Source organism: Neolamprologus brichardi, chromosome 20 (genome assembly GCF_056152115.1).
Source record: "Neolamprologus brichardi isolate AB-2024 chromosome 20, ASM5615211v1, whole genome shotgun sequence".
In the NCBI taxonomy this organism is placed as follows: domain Eukaryota; kingdom Metazoa; phylum Chordata; class Actinopteri; order Cichliformes; family Cichlidae; genus Neolamprologus; species Neolamprologus brichardi.
In genome coordinates, this window is record NC_142123.1 from 10011836 (window position 1) to 10028731 (window position 16896).

The following is a 16896-nucleotide window of genomic DNA, read 5'->3' on the forward strand; positions in this document are numbered from 1 at the left end:
GACTCATACATTTTTGTTAACAGAATCATTGACACAGGCTGCAATCTGCTAACCTCACTAACAAAACTGTAAAATTTCAAACATAACAAAGTTATTATTATTTAAGTTATATTGAACATGATCTGTTATATAACATTCACCAATTGGATAAAAGAACATTTAAAAGTTTATTTGGTACTGTAATTGATTTATCAGTAAAGATTGTTTTAAGCAGTGGCAAGAACAGATTACTTATGAAAGGTGTGCAGTAACAAATAAAGATTTGTTTCTCAATCTGTGTCTTGGCAAACATTCTTAGTCTTTTTTTTTTTTTTTATAGCTCCAAGCACTCCCAAGTGTCAATATTACAGAGAAAATTCTTCCTAAGCCTTTCCCACTGTTTAGATTTGTGTATAGTTTGACTGTAGGTGCTGTTATGCTTACAAAACTTGTCACCGCTGGCCCAAAGGTCTTAGCCACTGTTTTGAATATTCAAAGTAAGTGGCACCAGAGCCGCTTGGTGACCCACGCACTGGCCATCACTGTCATCCCTTACACCGTAACCCTCCCACAAGCCCATAACAAACTCTGGCCGTCTTTTGCATGTGGATTTCACCGCCTGATCTGGTTTGAATAGAGACCATCTCTGTGTCTATTTACATTCTCACCCTTATATTTGACTGCAAAGGGAAAATGTGACCAAACCTGAATCCCGAGATGACTGGGAAAGACAGCTACTATTAGTGAGTGTTCTTCCTCTTCAAAGCAAGAAAGGCCACAGTCACTTGAGCAAGAGTGGGGTAGCTGTCATGTGACTCTTCACACACTTGTTCCTCTCTTGGAAGCTTGGGGAGAAAACACAGGGGGAGGGGTGTGATTATTAATGCAATCAAAGGAGTGTATTTTATGCTTTAAATAAAGTCATGCTTTTGGCTTTGGGCTAGCCTGACTTTCCCTCCCTTTCCTTTTTTTCTCCCTTTACAGTTTTAATTAACTATTAACTCATTTATATCCAAGTATGAAAAGATGGTTGTGCAGCTTTGTAGCAAGTAAATGTTAAAATGCATGAACTTTCTTGACATATACAATCTTATCTTTTTAACGGGCATATTATTTTCTCTTGATGCTATCGTCAGAAAAAATGCTGAGCATTAGGAATAGCTTTTTTTTTTTTTTTTTTTTTTTAAAAGGTTGAGCCTCATGTTTGATTTTCTGTTTTCTTGTTAGTAATAATCAGTTATATTGCAGAGCAGCTTATGTGCATTAAGTTTTTGTTTTGTTTTTGGCTAGGTTTGCCTTTTGAGAGCATCTTGTTCTGAAATGTGGTCTGAAAAATGCCTGCTATTTCTACCAACAATGTTTTCTGTCTAGCAAAAGAGCACACAGCATCATGGAATGTTTCACTAATCAATCAATTAAACACTACTGTCAGTCGCATTGATGTTATGTCCCCTATCATCAGACATTACCAGCACAGGCCAACCACATTGACGGTGCATGCATACGAAATCGTGTCCAGTAAAAGGGATGGTCCACACAGCATATATAAAGAACACTCAAATGTAGGGCTGGGTAATTGGTTGAGTTTTATTGTTATAAATTTTTCATTGTAATTGTGCAAATAAGATGAATCATTGTAAAAGGAAATATGTTTTCTTATGCGTTGCGATTTTTCTTTTCTTTTTTTAATTTAGGCGTCCCTTTCCCTTTTCAGCACTGCACCCTAAAACCCTAAAACCACAAACCTCCAGTAAACGGTGGATTGTTCACTCAGTAAGGTTAGGGTTACCCCACTGATGTTTTTTTTTGCAATAGTAACTTTACCAACAGACATTGACAACTAGCCAATTATGCTAAAGTTTTCTCTGCTGATTCAAACTAAAAAAATAAAAAATAGTTCCTTTACCATTTTTTACAAATTATAACAGACATCATAGTTATTGTTGTTGGGTTTTTTTTCCAGACTTTTATTTTGTGAAATTTCAATTAGATTTTGTCCAAGATCTTAAAAAAAGTGTAGGATATTAGACAAACCTTTTTTCTACAAATGAAATAAGGTTAGGCATTTTATTCAACATCACTCTGTAATTACACCTCCACAGCGTTTGTTTGCTGTGGGGTTGTTATGTGGTGATGAGCTTTTTCTTCCAGTTCAGACATTGCTGATCATGCTGGAGTTGGAGCCAATAATTGAACATTAGTCTAAACTATTACAATGCAAAAAGGTGTGTTTATAAAATTTCATTCATATCCAAATTAACTTAAAAATCTCCAAGTGTTCTTGAGGATTAACACTTTGACTGCTGCATTCAGGCTGGAAAAAAAGCAGTAGATGGGGCTAGTATTTAGTTTCAACTATTCAACTAACTTAACTGTGTTTTGTTTTTGTTGTTGGGGGGGGGGGGGGGGGGGGGGGTTGCTTTAAAATAATTAATTACTAGGTAAGCTATGTTATGTTGTTGGACATAGCATCCTGAGATGTGGAGTGCTTATGGATTTCCATCTCATGTCATAGAAATGTATCAAAACATCTGTTTTTGGCAGCTGTGCAGAGTCACACATGTTCATCCCCCTGTGATTGATAGTATTCTTCTTATGTCTACATGCCAGAAATCCAGGAAATGGAAAATTGAGTTCCACCCAAAATGGGTTGGTAGTGCAGTGGTCATTTTTATCTTATAGAGATTAAGCTGGATAGAAAATTTGTCTGTAAGATGTTTGTTCACACCTCCAGAGCCTTCACTTCTCCAGATTGGTCACAGTGTAGTGCTCATGCAGAACATAAATTCCATAAAGTGTTGGTTTTTTGATTGCATTGATTAGTACACTTTGAATAACAGAAGCAAGGAAATGGTGCATTGTGCCATTGACAGTATTTTGGGGGGGGGGGTTGCTTAAAATAATTGATATCTAAAATTGGCTTTAGTGGACTTGCCACATATTATAATTCTAAAGCATACATAGAGAAATATCTTGTTTGTGGGGATATCAGTCTGTGTACGTCCAGTATGAGTGTTTCAGAGGGGAAAAAGTATGGATAATAGTGAATAGTTGAATTTGTGGTACATTTCCAAAACTGTTGGGGTAACTGAAGTCTGTGTACTGTACTTTTTTCTTTTCTTTTCAATAAATCTTTCAGTTTATTTTTGCACCTCCACTTGCTCACTTAATCAGAACTGTGCCATCTTATACATACTCATTTGTAGCCTCAGGACTTTACTCTACATTCATTGGAGCAAAATGGGTTATGAGGCCCAAGGCTATTCATATTTAGTTCAGCCATTCTTGAGACTCAGAAAGATTTGTAACCCACCTTCTCAAACAGTGATTTAAGGACTAATCCCCATCTTGTCAACCTTTCCCCATCATCTAATTTATATCATTAGTGGCACAGTATAAAGTGAAAGTGCAGAAATATCCACAGTTAATCTTGCATGTTAATTTTAGTTACGTAAACATAAAAAGTGGTTATGCTCCCCTTTTCTTTTTTTTTCTAGTACCAAGTCCTGTGTTGGTGGTGGGTTTCACTATAACTGTTTAAGCATTTTATTCACTTTACTTTATTTTGGGGTTTTCTCCTCTTTCTCCTAGTGACTCTGCTGATGTTATCAGCGGTTTATGTTTGTATTCAACTTCAAACATCCTACATGACCTTCTGACTTATTTTCAAGTATGTTCAAAAAATGGTAATGGCAAAGAAAACATTAACAACTTAAAAACTAAGGCACTTAAGATGCTTAACAGTTTGTGTTAACCAAGGAGTGTCCCTATATTGGTAAAAGTAAAATGAATGGTCATAAAAATGCAAAAATCTCACTTTAGTTTTTTCCAAGTCAAATTATCAAATGTGATGTCAGTACAGTTATATACATTTTATTAAATCCTTGAAAGTTGAATGTGGCATATAAATTACACCAGTGCAGTAATAACAGAAATGGTCTTAAAAATAATATGGTATTGAAACTCTGGTATTTCGTGTCACCGGTGTGAAAACCATTTCATAGTGCATTCATTCATACTGATGATGGCTAGTCAGGGAAGGGGAAGGAATCACTTCCTGCTCCACAGTGCTGTAGCTGCCTTGTAAACAAGCCGCTCAGAGCTGAATGGTGTGTTGGAAAATGACAAAGTGGATGAGATTGGTGGAGCTTTTAAAAAATGTCCAGGAGCTATTCCCTTATGTCTTGTGTTACTGCATCATCACCCCCCTTGTCCTTTCTTCCTTTGTGACCTGGTTGTGTTTCAGTTACGTTTACAATGGATCACTACCTCACAGCACTTAGACAGACCCTCGCCCACCAGTAAGACTTAAAAATCATGCACTTACTGTATCTTTTGCCTGTTTTTATACTGGAACAAATTGAACTATAACATATTTAAATATAGAAAGTTTTACAGTTATATACGTATTTGAATTGGTATTCCTAAAGTTTTGTTTTTTGGTTATCCAAATGAAACAGAAATGTTCTAGAAATAGTCAAGATGTACTGTGATGGTAGTCAGTTGCGACAATCCTCAAATATTTTTCAGTAGACATACCAGTCACACAAATGTTTGACTGTTGTGGAACGTTAAAATTCTCAGTTTTGCTTTTACTTTCATTCTGATGTGGCCCAATGCCTTTAACATGATTAGTCTTGAAGCATGTCTCATTTATTATGCTCATCTCCTACAGTGTAACCAGTTGTGATGGCTTAACTTGATGTAAAACAGCAAAGGTTTAGGATGTTTTAAATGCTGTAAAGTTTAAAGAATAGACACAGGAAGAAATAAGGTAGCTCCTCTCCACATAGTTTTCTAAAAGCCGTTGCTGTTCCTAAAAGTGCATTCCCCAGGTTTTAGGGAAACCATCTGCCCTTTTTGAACCCAGATAAAACTTTTTTTTCCTTCCAGATATAAATGTTGAAATCAGAGAGGAATCTAATCACATTTTTGGGGAGAGTAGGTTTGGTATGATATGCATATACATTTGTATTTTCAGGAACTTTCAGATTTTATTTTCACACTTGTGCAGAAACAACGGTGACATTTTTTTTTACACAGCCTGCGTTTTTAAACCAGGTGTGATTTTTAGCAATGTAAAACTATCCGCACACACAATGATGCAAAGCACGTAACTGGAAATAGGTTGTTGGCGTAATGCTGCATGTGTTTTCATGCAAACACTTCAGTCTGTTTGACTGTAGTGTAACATTGTCACCCAGTAAGAATAAAACTGCAGCAAAGAAATGTCTTAATGCTCTCAGCTACACATTCTACTGTGAACACAAATGTTGTAAAATTACAACGTTCATTAGTATTTGTCAAATACCACTTACATGTATTGGGTATTGGACTAATTAATCTTTCTGTCCAGTTCACGCTAAACATGTTGGATATTGTGCTGAGGACCTGGCGTTGGATTTGAGGATTTGGGCGTTGTTACTGTGAATTGAAGTTCACTCGGCTTAAATCCTTTGAACAGGTTTGGGAGCCAGTCTTTTAAATGCTTGCTAAAAATATTTCCTTTCCTCGTTTGAAGTACTGGATAATATTGTTTGCATATTGCCTTTTTGAATCAGTTGTCATACTTTCATCACCCCACCACCCCCCTCCAAAGTAAAGTCCCTCCATAGACTCTGACTTATCAATGAGTAGAGCTATCTTGGCAGCTGCATTAGCAGGATTCTTCCATGTATAGTTTTTGCCCCTCTATGCTTGTGTGGTTTCTCCTCCAACAGCTTAGGACAGACTTGGAACACTTGTAGCCATACGTCTTCAGTTCTGGTAGACTTGTTGCCTATATGCTGCCTACAGTACCAAAGGAAATGAGTACAAACACGTTTTGAGAATTTTGATATTGAATGGTGACCTCCTTATTCACAACTACCATACCTGCATGGGAAGTGTTTGCAAAATGTGTGAATTATAGCTGCAGCATGCACCACCATTACTAAATTCTCTTTTTGTAGGAAACATTGTACTAAAATTCAAACATAATTATTTAAAAAGGGGAAAAATAAATGGACCACGCACAATTCAGTCCTTGGTTGGCACATTTCCTTTGCGATTTTAAGCATTAGACTCAGCGGATGCTAAAATAATCAAACCTTTTTCTTTTTTATAAAAATCTTTATAACACATATTAACTTGTATCTATTTGTTTAGTCCTGCATGTGGGATGTTTAGTGGCCATTTGTAAATTATGGTTACAAAAAATATCCAGGTTACACTATTCTAAAATAGGCAGTGTACTGGAAGGTCTTGTAGTGCCAGTTAACATAACATTAAATGTAATGGCTGTTACAGTAATAACTCTGTGACATCACATGGAAGGGTCCATGGGCTGCCAAGCTAAGAGTAAATACAGAAACTGACATGATGGTTACAAGTGACCTGCCCCACTGCATCCTCAGAGCCTAGCCTTTTGCATTAAGTCGGTCTTGATTATTTGTTTACCAGCATAGGCCAGGTCTAATCTAAGTCAGACTGACCTAATTGTGTGTGAAGTGCTAGCCTGTCCTCTGGTGTTGTAGCTCTCAACACACTGCCTCCTGCTGGATCTCCACCCTCCCCTCGGTCTCTTTGATCTGCTTCTTTTTCTTCTTCGATTTTGTATTCACCTTTAGCGTAATGCTGCCAGTTATTATTTCCAGGGTAACCTGTTTCCATAGCCTGGTTCAAAAACATAAATGGACAATGGCAAACACGATTGTAATAGAAGAAACCACCGAGCAAGTGTATTTGTAAGTGTGTGTGTGCTGTCGCCACATCCGCTAAATGTTTTGACAAAGGGAAGAGAGAGACGAGCACAGCTAGGGAAACACCCTTAAAAAGGAAACGCCTGCTTAGAGAATCTATGCATTTGTATCAAGGTGGAGGCTGCATGCTGACACAGATGATCAGTAGCTAAGGCACTGCAACAGCTAGACAGCTACCAACTGACTTGCAAGCAAGAGCAGCCCCCATCCATACCGTGCTGCAGCTCATACGGTTTGTTTCTACTAGCAGCAAATCTGCCTCAACCTAAGAGGCACATTAAAGGTCAAGAATTTAAAAACAAAAAACCTTGAGACAAGTTGGCAGGAACAATAAGACAAGTGAGATGGGAGCAGCCCCGAAGAAAGAAAAGGGTGGGGCAGCTGGTATCGAGGCAGGAGGGTGTAAATTATTTAGCCCACCACCCTGCCTTTGTGCCTAATACATGGCTTTTTGTCTTGGGCTCCCAGCTGGGCAAGAGTTAGAAATGTAAAAAATCTTTTTTTTTTTTTATATTTGGAATACCTGTTTATTCATTTTTAAGAAATTAGAAGAGGTATTTTGTTGCACCAGTGTACAGGCTTTCCACATTGTTTCTATTTATTTGTTTATATGTGCATTAGTCTTTATTTATAAGATTCACTTGTCTTTTTTGGCATTTTATTTGTGAATGAAAGTATGAGGTATATAGGAATATATCTGGCTTTTGGAAAGATTAAAAAAAAAAAACCAAAAAAAAAAAACCCAGTGCTGGATAGGTATAATCTTTCTTTGTTAGTCCTGGATGCCATGAAGCATATTGGGCCTTGCTCCCCTTTACCAAGCGGTTAATTAGCAGCTACCCTCCCAATTGTCCTCTGCTTGTTCACTCTCATTAGTTTAATCTGGCTCTGTCCTCCTGTTTGCCTCTCTTGTCTATATCCCCTTGTGCACGAGGACACTGTCATCACACGTTATCTTGTCTACCCCAAAATCTGCTGCCTCACCTCACACTAGACCATTTTGTGTATGTCCCTTCACCTGTGCTGCCTTTTTTTATTATGTCTTAATTAAGACATACACTTGATAATTTATCAGATGTTTTGATTAGTTTTCTCTGTATTTAGTGTTACGTGTCATTGGCATAAATTATACTAGCAACTTTTTTTCATTTTTTTCCTTAGTATTGCCATAGTCACTTCCAAAAAATCACAAAGGGAAAAATGTTCAAGAGTAAAAAGATGATGGCCTTTTTTAATGAGGTACGTCTTGTATTTAAAATTTAACTCATTTAAATTTGAGCAAACTCAAATTTGCTCTCTGAAATCCACAAATTTGTTCCTTCGCATGAAATATTTTTGAATTTTTTTGAGATATAGGCTCATCAACTAAAAGGGGGGGGGGGGGGATCAGATATTATACTGTTTAATGAAACACCAGCGGAGATGACATCTGATAAAAACCTATAAATCTGTATGCTGTGAAAATGGATGCTGTATTTGTGATCATTGTGTATGGGAAGAAGAAATACCAATGAAGTCTCTGTGTATGGAGTCAAATTACACTTCCTCTCTCCTTGTCAATGTGTTGTGCTCGAGATGTCGGAGCTGATAGGAGTGGCTGGAAAATGTGAAGTCTGCTTCTCTCCTCCTCTTTCTACTCCTCCTCCCCCACCACCTCTCTAAAAATAGCTGGCAGAAAGAGAAGGCAGTGAAGTCGAGGCTCTATCTGTTGGGCTGCCAGTGGTTTCAACACTCCCACCACCAGCAAAAGGGGGAAAGAGTCCTCTGAATCACACATTTTTTATGCTAATTCTAATCTCCAGTAGTGCTTGATATTATGTTTTTGCCAATAGACTTCTATAAATTTCTACCATTTGAATAAATTTAGCATTTCAGAGGCTGTTATTTTGGAGCTCAGACACCAAAATTTTAATTCATTCATACAGAAAATTTTCAAGGATCAAACCGTGAAATGTTCATGACACGCTACATTGATCCCCTGACCTCTGCCAACTCCACGTGTTTCACTTGCTAAAGACAGAAAGCCCCTAAAAACAAAGAAAGAAATGACAATAGCTGTAGGTCTCACATGAGAGCAACATCAGGACTAAACTCAAGCTTTTGCACATTTGAATGGTTCTAGCATATTATACAGCTCTGTTTTACACATACAGGCATATTATTTATGCAATATGTTATCTGTAGTCTAAAACGGTATACTGTGTAGATTACATGGATTTATTTAAATCTGAACCTGTAGGTTCCTTTTTTAGATTGCAGAAATCTAATATCGCTGTAATGATTATGAAAAAAGGCTAATATGTTTACATTGTCTGTGTTCCCATTTAAAAATGTGCAGGAACAAAGTTAAGTTTATTCAGAAACTGCTTAAAATACTTACCATATGTGTTAAAGATTGACAAAGAGCTCCAGAGTTCCCCCCGGATTGTCCTCTGTCTTACACTCATTTAAAATCTGGACAATTATTGTAGCTAGAATAGATGTTGTGGATGATTTGGAAGCAAGAAGGCTCGTGTGAACAGCCAACAATGTTTCACACAGCAGACTCACCCCAAAAGTTCCTAGGCCATGGGAAAGCAGTGGAGCTAGTATGTTTTGTTTTTTTGTTTTTTTTCGGGGGGGGGGGGCAGGATCTGTGGCTCATTGTATTGATTTACAACAATGGTGTTTGACTGTTGTAAAAGAACAAAGGAAGAACACTTTTGTACGCACACAAAAACTTTTAGAACATTAAGAGTCATAAAAGGACGATCCAACAGCAGTGATTGAATCTCAAATCCTTTCTTTTAAACTCAGTGCCCACCATGTTTTACTGCAATAGCTGTTAAAGGGAATTGGATCTTTCATGAGGTTTTATGGAAATGACTAAAATGAGAATAAATAAATGGAAGGATTTTTTTTTTTTAATTCAGAGGCTTTATAGGAAGGTTAATCGCAGCTGTACTGACTTTTCTTCAGCTGTGTTGCCAGTTGTGCATCCACTAACCATAACCTAGACTTTATCAACCAGTGGGATGCATCCTTGGTCTCCCTCACGCTTTTCAAATGCTTGTCTTACAGTTTAGTTGTGCTCAGGTTGCAAAATCTGAACTTGCAATATCTTTGCAAAAAGTCCACTGGTAGTTTTAGTTTCTTTACCCGTGATTACTTAAAGGGTTAGTGCAGAGAAGACAAGAATTAGCCTGTGATATTACCATGAGACCTTTTTATCAAGATTAGGGGGCTAAGAGGACTTGCTTAGATGCAGACCCATTTACAGCACTAGCCAATCAGGTGACAGGTAGCTACTAAGATGTCAGGCGCCTGAAGGGTAAAGTGTTCATTCAGAAGGTCTCGACACTCTTTAGGACAAAGGACCGAAACCCAGATAAACAGGAAGGTAAGATGTGTTTGCAGTGCAGATGGTAGTGTTCGTTAGCTCGTTTGACACACCAGGGAGTAATGATGCTTACGTTGTTGTCTTTAAATATTTAATTTTATAAAATCTTGAGTTTGTGTTTTTGAAGTGAAGATAGGAGAAACCCTAATGAAGACAATCACTTCATTTGTTTGAAATGTGTTATATTGAAATATAATACATTTCAATGAGATGGGGTCTTTTTTTGTTTGTTTTCCTCCCCACTAAGCAGGTGAATTGGTCAGCTGATTTGTGTTGGCACCTAAATTTTTATTGGTGCTGAAAGTAGCAATGATTGTATCACTTCAGTTAATCTTCTGTCAGTGTAGAATTTCTGAGCTAGGGTTCATTGTTGTTATAGTATTTTTCTTTGAAGTCGAATTTGTCATCTTTCTGTGGATAGTGAAAGTGTCTGTGTTAACCAGAGGATTGGGGTCAGCAAGATAGCCACTGCTTTTAGGATCATCAGCAGGTTTTGTCTTAACCGGATTTGGCTGAGGAGCTGAATCAACTGTGTCCCAGGATTACAGGGATGACATTGGAGGAGAGTTTAGAGTCCCGAGGCCAGAACGTTGACAGCTTTGTCAGTCCCAGCCCATCATCTCAGCACCTTGGGGTTTCAGTAGTGCAGTGAAACTGCTGCTTTCTTGGTCTGTCTTGTTCCTTTCTTGATATCTGGACTCTTGATCCTTGCTCCGTTTTGGCAGTCAGTAGGGGGTATGTGTTTGGCCTGCATGGCCTAGTGTTTTTTCTGTTTGTTTGTTTGTTTTAATGTATTTTTGCCTTGATTCTGAAGAAATGGTTATCAGCTGCTCATTGTGGCCAGATGTTTGCCCAAGGGTTTGCTGTCGTTTGGGAGGGGAGAGAGAACAAATTCAACATCATCCTCAAAATTGTTATCTTAAGCCTTAAGTAGCTGCCTAGTGCTTGTTGCTAGGTAACAGTTTCAAGCTGGCGAGGACAAGTCTTGAGCTGTCTAGAAAGCGATTCCCTGAGACTTTGTCTGGGCCTCACAGATTGGATTTAAAAGATACTGTGTGATCCCCGGCTTTTCTGTAACTAACAAAATGATAACATGTCCATAAATACATTACAGAAGACAAAACATCATTCCATTTTGGCCAGAATCACATGTAAATTTTGTGTACTAGTCAAAGTAATTTGTCAGCACCATATGTTTAATTCACATGTACTGTATTACAGCTGACTGCATTACTACTTTTTTTTTTTTTTTAGAAAGCAGCATGCGAAATGTATGTTGAGCATCTCGTTGCTTGTCTCCTTCAGATCAGCAAGAGTCTAGGCGGCGGAGCGAAGCGCACCATTAGCTGAGGAAAATGAGTGAACTGGATCAGTTACGCCAGGAGGCTGAGCAGCTCAAGAACCAGATCAGAGTAAGTCCTTCAGTCCCCGAAGTAACCTGCATTTGTTTTCTTTAAGTAGATTTATAAATCCAAATAACATTTGTCAGTGACCTCCAGGTTTCACACTAGTAGTGATAATAGGATATGTACTTCTTAGTTTGTCCTATTAAAGTGCTTCAATACATTTTTACAGGCTTTATCACCTGTAGCAGTACTGTAACGCATATTGTCACATGATCAAAATCAATGTAAGCACCACTAACACTAGCAAACAAAAATAGCTGTGGGATGACAATATTTCTGCAGTGAGTCTCTCTACTACATTTTACATGACTGCTGTGGGCAAGACGTTAAAGCTGCCTGCTAACGCTTGCTCAGGTTCCTCAGTAGCATCATTGCAGTGGGATGCCACTGAGCAGGAATCCAACTTGATTTACATTAATCTCACTTGTATTGCACCATTGTTTCTTATTTACTATTACTAAATGGATGTCGTCATTCCAGTGCATTTAAGATGTCGGACATTTATAGTGTAGTTAATTTTTTTAAAGAGTGCTTTAAAAGTAAGGAACCCCCAGACATGAAAGCATGCCATTTGCACATAAAATATTTTACTAATATTAAACTAATTTTACTGTCTGCTTTTTTCAGGATGCCAGGAAAGCGTGTGCAGATGCTACCCTGTCTCAGGTAAGAGCTATAGTTGTTATGATGTTGACTTGACATAATTTATGGTTTGGTTGGAAGGTTTTTAATACTTTGACTAATACATGATGGTCTCAAGGTGACTTTCTCTCTCATCTTGATCCTTTTTTAGATCACAGCTAACATTGACCCTGTTGGCCGAATTCAGATGCGCACTAGACGGACACTGAGGGGGCATCTGGCTAAAATCTATGCCATGCACTGGGGCTCTGACTCGAGGTAATCTCATTCAACTCCATTCTGTCCATTAACTAAATATTTTATCCCATCAGCCCAACCCCCACTGCCTAAATGCAGGAAATGGATATAAAAGCTTGCTTGGCTGTCTTTGTGCTGCTTACTTCCTCCTGAGGGTCCTCTTCAAACCGTGGCATTCCACAGTAACTCACCCCACTCTGAATCCCAAAGCAAGTCTTTTGCAGTCTGTTATATTAACATGTACTCACTGTTGTAAAATTTTAACAGTGGTGTACTGTACTGGTGCACATGCACAATATTAACACACTCATTGCCATGAATGGTTATTTCAGGTGCATCACTGTATCTTGGAGTGCTTCTACTGTGCTGTGCTTGTGTTTGTGTGCACTGGGGGTGTGGTATGTGGGTAGGGAAAATACTCAAAATGGAGTCAGTCTTTGTTAAAAACAAGTGTTGAGCCTCATAGCCATGGCAGATGAAGCAATAGTCCTCACTTCAGAAAGTGTATTCCCCAGAGCTGTACACACCTCTCACCTCAGCAATCAACAAGTTAATCACTGTGGCGCTGCCGTGCGTCAGTCCACAGAGAGACCACTGCAAAGTGCTCATTCATCTCATCACCCTGCTGGTCGTATAAGTAAGAAAAAAAAAAAAAATCTAACACGGTGTTTCCACTGTAAGAGCTTACTATTTGTTGAATCTCAATGGTTTATCCTCAAGAGGTGTTTGTGGGATTTTACCCAATCAAAGATGTTTTGAGCTGCAGTCTAGGCTAGAGTTGGTTCTTCATGTGCCAGACTAGGGTGAATTTTCTAGTTTGAGAAAGAAAGCCTTCCCTTACTTTCATTTACCAGCCAATAATGTGTAATTTTTCAGCATGCAGTCCTCAGTGTATTATGAATCTGTTATAAAACATCAACTGTCTGTAAGAGACAAAGTTTAATATAAGGGATATGATGCTAAATCCCAGAAATAGCATGAATATTTTTTTTCAAAAGCCTAAATGCATCTCAAAAATGTAAGTTTTTTTTCTCTTCAAAATATTAAGGTATTAGACGTTCTTAGAATAACACCTCAGTTATTAATTTAGAGCTAATTCATCCCCGTATATTTTTTCTTTCTTTTTGTCAGTGCATGTGAGAACACAAAGCACTGGTTTCATGTTGAAAATAAAGTAATTTGTTAAACAACTTTAAAGTAGAAGTTTGTACTGACTTCAACAAAGCAATTTGCGTTTTTTTTTTTTAATGAAATATCCTGAGTACTCAAATGTGACTAACTCGTCCCACGAGACGATCCTCAAACACATTACCTAAACACATGTTGGATCATTTTGTTGTTTTATGTAAAACATCTGTATTAGCCATCTATATTAGGCTCTTTCTTATTGCTGCTCATTGCATTTTCAGACCTCCTGTTGTATCATATCAGACAACTGTACCACAAAAGTGTATCTTATGAGAATGAGGTATGGGTGCATGACTGGGAAGCCATGAAAACGAAGTTGTTCGTAAAGAGTACTAAAAAATTGCCAAACACGTGCACTTTGCTGCGTGTGCTTGTCTGCCAGTCGACATGTACTCAGACCCGAAGAACTATGAGCTTCACAATTGGTAACTTTTAAATAGTTTCAGTGTTTTCTTTAAAAAACCACGTTTTCGCTTTTGAAAATATTGGTGGCTTCTTCTCAACCCTCAGAACTCTGCCCTAACTTGAAAGCAGCTCAAAGTCTTGTGTTGCAGTCTGCTAACACACTCTGTCACAGCCTGATATGAAGCTAGTATAGTTTACTCTTTAACATTTTTTCCCAGATCAAATGTGGTCATTTTTAAGACCAAGAAGCTGGTAATGATTTTTTTCCTGGACTTGAATTCCCAGCACAAACCTTTCGGTCCCAGACTTATTATCTGCTGGTGTGCGTATGTGAGCGTGTTCCTGCCAGCACAGTAGTTAAGATTTCCATATTCCCAGCAGTCATTGGTGTGTTCACTCTTTTTCCTGGTCCTGTGTGCATTGGGACCATCGCTGTGGTTACTCCTGTTGGGTTCACCCAGATAGCAGAGCAGTCACAGAGGTACTGAGGAGCTTTCTCTTGAAAGCAAAAAGTGAAATATATCTCAGTGGGGTTTTTGTTTTTGTTTTAAAGATGCTCCTCTAAACATACTTGAAAGTATTGGTGTAATTCAGCTGCTAGATCAGTCCAGTTGGGATTAGCACCATCCATTCTGCATGTAAAATTATGTAAATGTATTTATCACAAGTTTTTTTCATTTGTTTCGTTGCTTATGGATATATTTTTATCTGTCTAGAAAATGTCTATTCACTTACTTGCTCAACACTTAGCTTCCATGATGGTTCTTGAACAAGCCCCCCCCCCGAATCTCACCACCCACATAATTTACACAGTAAATTGAATCATGTGACCTGCATTGGTTTCTATCTTGTCCTGTTTGCTCACAGGAAAATGACAGCACTGGCAACACTACTAAACATGGTTAAGTGATAGCTTTCCTATTGTGTTGGCTCTGAAAGGATGGCTCATTGTTACCCCTAATTCCTAAAGCGCAACAAAATATGGATGCAATAAATTGGAAACGCCTTAAAAAAGTAAATCTAAACGATCTGTCTAAATACCATCTGAAATGTTCCGTTCTATCATTTCAAACCCCTTTAATATAGAATAAAAATGTTCAAGTAAGACAAGCCACATCCTCGCATACCGTGTGTTAAGCAGTGTTTTTGTATTGTGAAGGTCACGGATAAACATTTTCTGGGTAAAACTGTACTCTATATATATATATACATATGCATCACACTCTGCTAGTTCAAATTGATGACAGTCTTTCCCTTTATTAATCTCTTCTTTCTTTTCACCAGGCTTTTGGTCAGTGCTTCCCAGGATGGCAAACTCATTATTTGGGACAGCTACACCACAAACAAGGTAACTGAAACAATTTAAATGGTCAGCAATTTGGGGTGCTTTTTTAAGTTCCTGGTGTTTAACCAGTGAAATGTACAAAGAAAGACACACATCCTCTCTTACGTTGGTATGGGAAGTTTTTTTTTTTTCCTTGTGGTTTGATCAGTGAGCAATACGTTCTAATAATATTTTAAAACTGATAACACCAAAACACCGTGAAATGATGAGATGATGTCATAAAATGTCACGTAGTTGGTTAGCTTGTTCTAAAACCAGAAAGCTAAAACAAAACTTCTGTTGACCCAGAGCTAACCATCCTTTAATCTTGAGTTGTAAACACAGACGGGCAGAAGATTTTAGATGTCAGCAGTACATATAAAACACAGAAAAACACAAAGTGGGGCCAAGAGATCTGATGAGGTCGGGGTAGTCTAAACATAAGATGTGTACAGTCATCCTTCACCAAATTTCCAAATGAACTATTGTCTTTTCCCTTTCATCCAAGATCAAGTCAGAATAGAAATAATGATAACTCCCAGACTTCCATTTGCAAAATGTTAAGTTCATTGTAATACAATTCACAAGTGTTTTGTGTCAAGTAATGCTATTTATAGTGAATACTGTGCCCTTGAAAGGTTAAGTTAATACTGCAGACAGACTTTGTCACATGCCTGCCCCTTCTCCCTCTCTTCCATCTGTCACTGCATACTATCTAATATTAAATCTTGCTCCTCTCCTTCAGGTCCATGCCATCCCGTTGCGCTCCTCCTGGGTGATGACGTGCGCCTATGCCCCTTCTGGGAACTATGTTGCCTGTGGTGGCCTGGACAACATCTGCTCCATCTACAACCTGAAGACCCGTGAAGGAAATGTGCGCGTAAGCCGCGAGCTGGCCGGACACACAGGTAGGCAGGATGCTTCCATTAGCTTGTACCCATATACCCGTCAGTCCCAGGATGTTGGGAAAAGTCTCCCGTTCAGTCTGAAGCACAAATCCCTCAAGGGTTATGTCAGAAAGGGCATCTGGCGTAAAAATCTGACAAATGAAACATGTGGCCGTACCTGCTGCAGCAACCCCTTGTGAAAGAGTGCAGCCCAAAGTAGCTTTGATTTGTCAGCGTTCTGCAATCTCTGACAGGGGCAGTATAGGTCATGGCAGGACTCAAGTCACTTGATTTTTAAGACTGCATTTCTCATTTAGGTTTCAATTTGGCCCTCCGTTTGAGTAGATGGAAGTTCATATTTCTTACTTTTTTCTTTCTTTTTTTTCTCTTTTTTTTAAAACTTTTTGTTGCTTGGGCTTAAATGTGGTTGTGAGACTGGTAGTTTCATCTTGTGCGTCTGATTCTGTTGGTGTGTGGTCATGGTAACATGCTTTTGAATATTTGGCAAGTCTTTTGTCAAAGCAAGACTTTGCAGCCATATAGGATGTAGCCATACAAGTGTGTGTATGTATATATTTATAAAAGATCCCCCACCAAAAAACAAGTCCTTCTATAAACAACCAGTCGGTTATAAGCCATTATGTTGTGGATGTTTTTTCAGATCCAAAAGATACCAGTCATATTGTGCATCTGTCTCCCATTGTGTCAT

At 38.3% G+C, this 16896-nt stretch overlaps 1 protein-coding gene across 3 annotated transcripts in view; it reads left to right on the forward strand.

Moving 5' to 3' along the window:
* The window catches only part of gnb1a (guanine nucleotide binding protein (G protein), beta polypeptide 1a), a 30052-nt gene that overhangs the window by 7274 nt on the left and 5882 nt on the right, over positions 1 to 16896 (forward strand). The window contains exons 1-6 of one of the 3 annotated variants that reach the window (XM_006785360.2): positions 10051 to 10098; positions 11404 to 11510; positions 12132 to 12170; positions 12298 to 12404; positions 15261 to 15324; positions 16046 to 16208. In XM_006785360.2, the coding sequence (XP_006785423.1) occupies positions 11454 to 11510; positions 12132 to 12170; positions 12298 to 12404; positions 15261 to 15324; positions 16046 to 16208 (430 nt within the window). In that variant the 5' untranslated portion in view covers positions 10051 to 10098; positions 11404 to 11453. Of the gene's footprint in view, positions 1 to 10050; positions 10099 to 10685; positions 10834 to 11403; positions 11511 to 12131; positions 12171 to 12297; positions 12405 to 15260; positions 15325 to 16045; positions 16209 to 16896 lie in introns of those variants that run through there. The other 2 variants (XM_006785362.3, XM_006785361.3) reach the window with 2 other exon arrangements.